The sequence below is a fragment of the Microcaecilia unicolor genome, chromosome 14, assembly GCF_901765095.1.
Source record: "Microcaecilia unicolor chromosome 14, aMicUni1.1, whole genome shotgun sequence".
Classification (NCBI taxonomy): domain Eukaryota; kingdom Metazoa; phylum Chordata; class Amphibia; order Gymnophiona; family Siphonopidae; genus Microcaecilia; species Microcaecilia unicolor.
In genome coordinates, this window is record NC_044044.1 from 28,787,840 (window position 1) to 28,797,952 (window position 10,113).

The following is a 10,113-nucleotide window of genomic DNA, read 5'->3' on the forward strand; positions in this document are numbered from 1 at the left end:
GCGGGGAAGTCAGTTGAAACGGCACAGATAAGGAGAAAGACGTGATACATAAGTGAATGAAATGTTCAGAAATGTGTGATTATCTGTGAAATATTTCAGAATTTAATCTCTCTGTGCCCAGAAGTTTAGGGTGGACACCTCACAACCACATAGCTGTATCTCAGAACTGATAAAATCTTTAACAATAATAACTTTGGCCATTGTTACCTTCTAGGTTATCAAGCCATGGAGAAGGGGAATTATACATCGGTTAAGGAATTCATTCTTTTGGGACTGCCGCATGCGGAAGAGCTAACAATCCCTCTGTTTGTATTATTTCTGTTTATCTATGTATGCACCCTAGTATGGAATCTCCTGATCTTGATAATAATTATGAGGGATCCCCAGCTTCATACACCCATGTACTTTTTCCTCTTCAACTTAGCTTCATTAGATATTTTGCTGTCTTCTGTCACTGGACCCAAGATGATTGCTAATCTACTGGAAGAGAGAAAAGTTATTTCCTTCCCAGGGTGTGTCATCCAACTGTACTTCTATCATTTCTTGGCAAGTACTGAGTGCTTTCTTTACACGGTCATGGCGTACGATCGTTACGCTGCAATATGTCACCCCCTGCATTACACTAAAATCATGAGTAAGACAGTCTGTCTCAAGATGGCCTCAGGAACATGGTTGACTGGCTTCACCCATTCCATGATACACACCGTGCTAACTTTCAGGTTGCCCTATTGTAGGTCCAACCTAATTCAATACTTCTTCTGTGATATCCCACCGATCTTGAAGCTGGCTTGCTCCAGTACCTACCTCAATGAAGTTGTGATAATGGTCGACATTGGAATTGTAACCTTAAGTTGCTTTGTTATGATCTTGATCTCTTACGGACACATTGTTTTGGCCATTCTGAAGATCAGCACTGCAGAAGGGAGGCGAAGGACCTTCTCTACTTGTGTCTCCCACATTACTGTGGTCATGTTTTTGCTTGGACCTGTTTCAGTTATCTATGCAAGACCTCAATCTATCCGTTCAATGGATGGAGCTTTTGGTGTCTTCAATACCATGGTTGCCCCCATGTTAAACCCTATCGTCTATACGTTGAGAAACAAGGAAGTAAAATCAGCCATTAAGAAACTGAGAGAGAGACATGTGGCCTCAATAAATACCTAAAATGTGGGAGACATCTTCGCTCTAATGAACTGTTTAACTCTACCACAATTCTTTCAAAACATGGTTTTTTTTTTTTGTTATTGTTTATTTACAATCTGGAACCACATCATATAATATGTCTTTAGATTAATGTTTAGTCTTCAACATATTTAATATTATTTTGGTATCTATCATCGCACATCAAAGTCCTTCCCTAAAATATCGCAGTTCAGTGCAAAAAAGATCATAATCACATGTCTGTCTTTGTCCAAAATATCTATCCATCTCAAGTCTAACTTCTCTCCACCTCTCCATTGATAGATTCACTATAAATCCCAATCCCATGAAGACGGTCCTATCGATGGATAGGTTGGGAAAAGTTAGGTTTGAGATGGAGGGTGAACCATAACAGTCATCCTTGTGATCTTGGACAAGTCACTTAACCCTTCATTGCCTCAGGGACAGAGAAATATCCAGAGTACCTGAATGTAACTCACCTTGAGCTACTACTGAAAAAGGTGTGAGCAAAATCTATATACATAAATAAACAAAATAAAATAATGTGCCATGCCTTACCTTTATTTATTTTTTCTGCTAAGATCAAATTTTGCTTAAAGAAGTACATTTCCATAAGTACATATAAGTATTGCCATACTGGGAAAGACCTGTTTCCAACAGGGGCCAATCCAGGTCACAAATACCTGGCAAGATCTCCAAAAAGTACAAAACATTCTATACTGCTTATCCCAGAAGTAAGCAGTGGATTTTTCCCTAAGTCCATTTTAATAATGGTCTGTGGACTTTTCCTTTAGGAAGCCGTCCAAACCTTTTTTTAAAACTCTGCTAAGCTAACCACCTTTAACACATTCTCTGGTAACGAATTCCAGAGTTTAATTCCAAAGTGCTATCTAGAATGTGCAGGACTCATACGTCTCTCTCCCTTTCTAGCTGCTACATTTGGAATGAAGCAATGCATTATGGGTGGCTATGAGCCTCACTTCTACCACTTTAAAAAAAATACTTGAATATTAATTCTTGTGATTTGGGGGGGACTTAGGAGATGCTTAGGGTGTTTCCCTTTTGTGGAGTAGGGCTATTGGTGATTTTAGAAAGGTAATTAATTGCACTCTTTCTCACAAGTGACACACACACACACACACATATATCAGTAAGCAATATCTTTAATCAACCAACAAAGATGGTTATAGGGGTTCTTTAATCTAGGAGATAGGTGCAATATCTTGAAATAAGCAGATTTATTTAAAAATTATTTCCATACACTCGTCAATTCTAGCATTAGTAGAGTTTTAAACATATACAACTGCACCTGACAGGTACATTGTAGAGGAATTGTGAAAACAAAATTTTAAAAACCTGAGGAAAAAAAAAGCAGTTGAGGAAACGTATCATACAAGTTTTTAATTTGGTAACTTGCGCCCTCGCTGCCCTTTTTCAAGTCCTTACTCAAGGCCCATCTCTTCTCCCTTGCTTTTGGTGCCTAACCACCTTCCCCATTCATGATACCTACACTGACTACATAGTTTTTACCTTTAGATTGTAAGCTCTCTTGAGCAGGGACTGTCCTTCCCCATGTTTAAACTTGTACAGCGCTGCGTAACCCTGGCAGCGCTATAGAAATGCTAAGTAGTAGTAGTAGTAGTAGTAGTATCACACTTGGAAAAGCAGAGCTTCAGCCAGTAGGTGGCGCCTGTGATTCTTTATTTCTCAGAACACCCTACATGACCTTCTCCAGCTCCTAAATCTTCAGACTTACTCTTAACAGGTTTACTAGTTCAGTGGCAGCGATGGGGCAAGGAAGGCTCTTCCTTCTAGTGAAGACATTGCTCAATTTTATTTGTAAGTTTTATTTCACAACCCTTGGCGTATATTGGCAGGCAGAATTCTTGATAACTGCAAAAAGGTGCAGCATGCAGTGCTTTTGATGAATTAGTCTGTTCACTGAATTATTTAAAATAGATTTGCAGTATAAACTGGTCAGACAATGTCCTTGGACGACAGTAAAATTCAAATACCCGAAAGATACAAATAATGCGCAGGAAGCAGACGTCTTTTAAGTGTAAGAGAAGTTCAAGAAGTCGAGTTCGCAATTTGGAAACTTAAAGTGAGTAAGAAAGATCCATTAAGTGCCGAGAAAACACTTCTTTTTCACAGAACGGTGGTGGATGCGGTGAAAAGCTTTCCAGAAGAAACGGTGGTGCTGGTGGGAAAGTAATAGAATTCATAAGCGCAGGGAGTCCACGGTTATGAGAACGTGAAGATGGGGAAAGCAAGCTGAATAGATCGTAGGGTCTTCTTTGCAATTGTAGTTCTAATTATCTATGCAAATATTTATTGATGTTGTTCTTTTGTGAATAGTTGTACGTTGCCAGATACGACAGAGCGATCAACCAGTTTACGTTGCCGAAGGGGACTTTTCAACGTTGACTTGTTCATATGGTACTAACGCTTTCACCAGTGTGCAATGGTACAGCCAATCTCCTGGGCAAGGGCCGGTCTTCCTGATCGCTGTGAGAACGACAGGCAATACCACCAAGGAGCAGTTTAGAGCTGAGCTCCAGGAGAAAGATCAGCTCAGCTTCTTACATATCAAGGATTCCAAGATGACAGACTCTGCCACCTACCTCTGTGCAGTGGAGGCACAGTGGCTCACATATGCCTTCACCTTGAGCAAAAACTTACGGAGAGATGAAAGATGTCTTTTTCTTAAGTACATTTATAAACGTACATATTGCAGGGCCAGCAAACAAGTCCAAAGCAGAGAAAAAAAACAATAAAAATACATCTTATAAACAATAAAACATACAAAACTACTTTTATAACAAAAAAACAAAAAATAAAATGTAGATATACAATAATTATAAAAATTTAAAGAAGAGAAAAAATCAGCAGCATCATACATTGATCATCAAATAAAACAGCTAAACCATACTGAAGCGAAAAATAATGATAAAGTCATTATATATGTGTAAAATAAATAACCATCCAGGCGATATTCAAAGCAATTTAACAGGGAAGAAGAGGCACCTGCCCACTTAAATCAACTTTTTATCCACCCACCCCCAAATATTCAGAGGCACTAAACTGGGCAGTGCCTCTGGATATCGCCTCTGACTGCCCATTTTTTAAAAATAGGCAGGTCAGGAGCAGTAGAGGAGGAGATGTTAAGGAGGAGTCCAGGGTTATGTAAGTGCTGGCATACCTAGAAGAGTGAATTTAGGACAGCTCAAAACTGGTCCTAACTCGTCCTGCTTAGCTATGTGAGTGCTGGCACCCTGCATAACTTCATTTTCCCTTTTAAAGCCTCCCAATCTCCCTCTGTCATTCTGGCCCAGGCCCCATCAATGTTTGCCTCTCAGTCCCCCATGTCCTGAGCAAGCAAGGCTCCTCCCTGAAGTCTGCCATGATCACCCAGGCCAACATCAGAGTGAAAACCCCTCCCCCACTTTAACCTTCAGCTCCGGACCCTCCATTTGCCCTCAGAACAACACATAGGCAAACCTCAAATCATTGTTTCAAACTTCATTTCGTGGTTTTATTTGTTATTACAGCTATTTGAAAGATAGTACAGATTAAGAGCTGGTTAAAAGATAGAAAACGGAGAGTAGGGTTAAATGGTCGGTATTCTCGATGGAGAAGGATAGTTAGTGGGGTCCCTCAGGGGTCTGTGCTGGGACCGCTGCTTTTTAACATATTTATAAATGACCTTGAGATGGGAGTAACTAGTGAGGTAATTAAATTCGCAGATGACACAAAGTTATCCAGGGTCGTCTCGTCGCGGGAAGAGTGTGAAAGATTACAAGAGGACCTCGAGAGACTGGGGGATTGGGCGTCCAAATGGCAGATGAAGTTCAACGTTGACAAGTGCAAAGTGATGCACGTGGGAAGGAGGAACCCGAATTATGGCAATGTCATGCAAGGTTCCGCTTTAGGAGTTACGGACCGAGAAAGGGATCTGGGAGTCATCGTGGATAGGACGTTGAAATCTTCCGCTCAATGTGCTGCAGCGGCTAAGAAGGTGAACAGAATGTTGAGTATTATTAGATAAGAGATGGAAAACAAGCATGAGGATGTTATAATGCCGTTATATCGCTCCATGGTGCGACCGCACCTGGAGTATTGTGTTCAGTTCTGGACGCCTCATCTCAAAAAAGATATAAAGGAATTGGAGAAGGTGCAGAGAAGGGCGACAAAAATGATAAAAGGGATGAGACGACTACCTTATGAGGAGAGGTTAAGAAAGCTAGGACTCTTTAGCCTGGAGAAAAGGTGGCTGAGGGGTGATATGATAGAGGTCTACAAAATAATGAGTGGGGTAGAGCGGACAGATGTGAAGCGTTTGTTTACACTTTCTAACAATAATAGAATCAGGGGACACAAGATGAAATTAGAATGTGGTACGTTTAAAACAAATCGGAGAAAGTTTTTCTTTACTCAGCGCGTGGTTAGACTCTGGAACTCATTGCCTGAGAAGGTAATGACGGCAGTTGGCCTTGCTGAGTTTAAAGGGGGTCTGAACAGATTCCTGAAGGAAAAGTCCATTGATCGTTATTAAATTTGGGGGTTTTTTGCCAGGTTCTTGGGGCCTAGATTGATCACTGTCGGAGACAGAGTGCTGGGCTTGATGGACGTTTGGCCTTTTCCCAGCGTGGCAGTGCTTATGTGCTTTATTTGAAAGCGCTGTTATGGGAGGGATGATCTCGTGACTTTAAAAAAAAAACTGTTTCTCCTTTATAACTTAACACAAGCCTAGGATAGAGAGAAACAGATATCTGAGCAATCTGTCTTTTCACCCTACCTTTTCACGTAACCTCCGCTCTCAAGACAAATCCCTCCTTTCAGTACCCTTCTCCACCACCTCCAACTCCAGGCTCCGTCCCTTCTATCTCGCCTCACCCCATGCCTGGAACGAACTCCCTGAGCCCATGCGCCGTGCCCCCTCCCTGCCCATCTTCAGATCAATGCTCAAAGCCCACCTCTTCAATGTCGCCTTCGGCTCCTAATCACTACACCTCTTCTCAGAAAACTTATCTACCCCAACTTGACATTTCGTCCTTTAGATTGTAAGCTCTTCCGAGCAGGGACCGTCCTTAATTGTTAATTTGTACAGCGCTGCGTAACCCTAGTAGCGCTCTAGAAATGTTAAGTAGTAGTAGTAGTAGTAGTAGTAGTATTACATATAGCAGTGATTTAACCAGAGCTGAGATTGTGATGTCATAATGCCTCATTCCACCAATGCCTAAGAGCCAACCTCATCAGTGATGTCACAATGGCTCGACTGTCCTATACTTGGCCCACTTCCCCCCTTAGTGTGAAGAGTTTCAGTCTCTGGTATCCAGAGCTGAGATTGTGATGTCATAATGCCTCATTCCACCAATGCCTAAGAGCCAACCTCATCAGTGATGTCACAATGGCTTGATTGTCCTATATTTGTCTCACTCTTATCTATTAGATTGTAAGCTCTTTGAGCAGGGACTGTCTCTCTTTGTTAAATTGTACAGCGCTGCGTAACCCTAGTAGCGCTATAGAAATGTTAAGTAGTAGTAGTAGTAAGTAGTACCTTATATTTTACTGGAAATCAATCTGATCAGAAGCTGAAGATTTGTCAAAATGATTACAGTAAAAAAAAAAAAAAAGCAGATCATGAATTGTTCATAATTTGCATTTATTTGTAGAATCTTTTCTACCGTTTTATGGATAGGTGGTTACTTACATCTTTTATTCCCTTATGTACAGAATTTCCCCTTTGCATTTACCATAAGAAACACATTTAACATGACTGGGAGACTATTAGGGCCAGATTCAGTCAATTTGCCCAGAGTTATACACCAGGAAAAATCCATGCTATCAAAAGTGTTCTGGGCTGTGTGTCCATAATAGCATAACACTTAGCATGGATTTTCCCCCCAATGCTAACTTAGGATGCAAGGACTTTACCCCTGCTGACACCTGATATAAATCCTAACATGCAAGTTCTGTGTGTAACCTCAGTACTCTATAACAGTGCGCTGAAATTTTTGGAACATCACTGACTCTCCCGCAGCTATGTCCCTCTTGGGGCTGTGCAGCAGACACTTTGGGAATGCAGTGTTATAGAATAGTGTGTAAGTAGAATCCACAGGAAATACAAACTAGAGGGATACCTCGGTTTTCGTCGATAATCCATCCAAAAACAATTGGCGAAATCCGAAACCGACGAAAACCGAGGCAATGAGATTTGAAACTGAAAAACGCAAAATAAACACATTACACCGGATACTGTAATTGTAGTATTAGCACTGAGCAGGAGAACGCATGGGTCGCCCTTTGTTTTCGCAAAAATTAGCAGCGAGGTCACGTGGGCACACCGACGAAATCCGAGGCAACCAAACGAAAACCCAGAGAAATTTTTTCGCGGAAAAAAATCGACGAAAACCGAAACCGGCGATAACCGAAGTCAACGAAAACCGAGGTATTACTGTACTTTGTGTATTGACCTGGATCTGTGCCCAAATTTGAGCAACCTTTCCAGAATCTGGGGGTTAATGTAACATAGTAACATAGTAGATGACGGCAGAAAAAGACCTGCACGGTCCATCCAGTCTACCCAACAAGATAAACTCATATGTGCTACTTTTTGTGTATACCTTACCTTGATTTGTATCTGTCATTTTCAGGGCACAGACCGTATAAGTCTGCCCAGCACTAACCCTGCCTCCCAACCACCGGCTCTGGCACAGACCCTATATTCATCTTTCATTCCAGCAGTGATGGTTGTATTTTCCACACATGGATGATGCGGATACATTTATTTGTCTGGCCACTTTTTTCATCATTGTACTTCTTTCTTTGTAACATTTACATTTAACAAATGAGGAGAAGCAAGAATTTGGAATTGAACGCTACTGGGATTCTCTTATCTTGCACTAGATGGCGCTGTTGCATTATTGTTAATTAAGGTTATCAATAGAAATCAAACAAAATAAAAGATGGAAAAGAAAATAAGATGATACCTTTTTTTATTGGAATTAACTTAATACACTTTTTGATTAGCTTTCGAAGGTTGCCCTTCTTCCTCAGATCGGAAATAAGCAAATGTGCTAGCTGACAAGTGTATATAAGTGAAAACCTTCAAGCATTACTATGACAGTCTGACAGGGTGGGAGGATGGGGGTGGGTAGGAGGTATGCATGGGGACATCAAAGCGTATCATTGATATTCTAACAGGATGGGTGTGGATAGGTGAGGGGTGGGGTGATCAACATAGACATACAGCTTTATGGTTTATAATGGGCTAGGAACCCCAGATATAAGTGAAAACATTCAAGCATTACTATGACAGTCTGACAGGGTGGGAGGAGGGGGGTGGGTCGGAGGTACGCATGGGGACATCAAAGCATATCATTGATATTCTAACAGGATGGGTGTGGATAGGTGAGGGGTGGGGTGATCAACATAGACATACAGCTTTATGGTTTATAATGGGCTAGGAACCCCAGATATAAGTGAAAACATTCAAGCATTACTATGACAGTCTGACAGGGTGGGAGGAGGGGGGTGGGTCGGAGGTACGCATGGGGACATCAAAGCATATCATTGATATTCTAACAGGATGGATGTGGATAGGTGAGGGGTGGGGTGATCAACATAGACATACAGCTTTATGGTTTATAATGGGCTAGGAACCCCAGATCCTTGTTAAGTCCTTTCTGTTGGTTATTTAAAATATTCAATCATTCTGACTTCAAAGGTCTTACGTTCTTGTATGGTTTTAAAGTTACCTTTTGAGGATTCTCACTGTGAAATCACTGGTACAGTGTCCTGGTCCTGTAAAATGTTGACCAACAGGCGTGGGAACCCTGCTGGCACCAGTATTGTTCATATTATGTCTATGTAAATTGAATCTTGTCTTAAGCATCTGGCCTGTTTCTCCAATATAGCATCCTTCGTTACATTTTTTACACTGAATGATATATACCACATTGGAAGATGAGCAAGTTCCTAGCCCATTATAAACCATAAAGCTGTATTTCTCTGTTGATCACCCCACCCCTCACCTATCCACACCCATCCTGTTAGAATATCAATGATATGCTTTGATGTCCCCATGCATACCTCCGACCCACCCCCATCCTCCCACCCTGTCAGACTGTCATAGTAATGCTTGAATGTTTTCACTTATATACACTGTCAGCTACCACATTTGCTTATTTCCGATCTGAGGAAGAAGGGCAACCTTCGAAAGCTAATCAAGAAATGTATTAAGTTATGTCCAATAAAAAAGGTATCATCTTATTTTCTTTTCCATGTTTTATTTTGTTTGATTTCTATAGATTCTACATGGAATGTTGCTATTCCACTAGCAACATTCCATGTAGAAGTCGGCCCTTGTAGATCACCAATGTGGCCGCTCAGGCTTCTGCTTCTGTGAGTCTGACGTCCTGCACGTACGTGCAGGACGTCAGACTCACAGAAGCAGAAGCCTGCGCAGCCTTCTACATGGAATGTTGCTAGTGGAATAGCAACATTCCATGTAGAATCTCCAATAGTAGCAACATTCCATGTAGAATCTCCAATGGTATCTATTTTACTGTCATAGTAATGCTTGAATGTTTTCACTTATATACACTGTCAGCTAGCACATTTGCTTATTTCCGATCTGAGGAAGAAGGGCAACCTTCGAAAGCTAATCAAGAAATGTATTAAGTTATGTCCAATAAAAAAGGTATCATCTTATTTTCTTTTCCATGTTTTATTTTGTTTGACTTCTATTGATAACCTTAAGAGTGGACTAACACGGCTACCACACTCCTCTACTTGTTAAAAAAGGAAACGCGGAAGGGATGAACTGAAATGCAGTAAATAAATTCTGCAGAAAGCAGGGTTTATAGCACACAGTTGACAAAAAAACCACCCAGATAATTTCAGTACAGTTTTATTAATTATTATTAGGAAGCCTGGGGCTTCAAAATT

General features: G+C 41.0%; 1 protein-coding gene across 1 annotated transcript; it reads left to right on the forward strand.

The window, feature by feature from the left end:
- The first annotated feature begins 225 nt into the window (after nucleotides 1-225).
- Nucleotides 226-1,164, forward strand: LOC115457307 (olfactory receptor 10G4-like). The gene has a single exon (XM_030186729.1). It carries the CDS (start codon nucleotides 226-228, stop codon nucleotides 1,162-1,164), a length of 939 nt encoding a protein of 312 aa, XP_030042589.1.
- The last annotated feature ends 8,949 nt before the right edge of the window (nucleotides 1,165-10,113 follow it).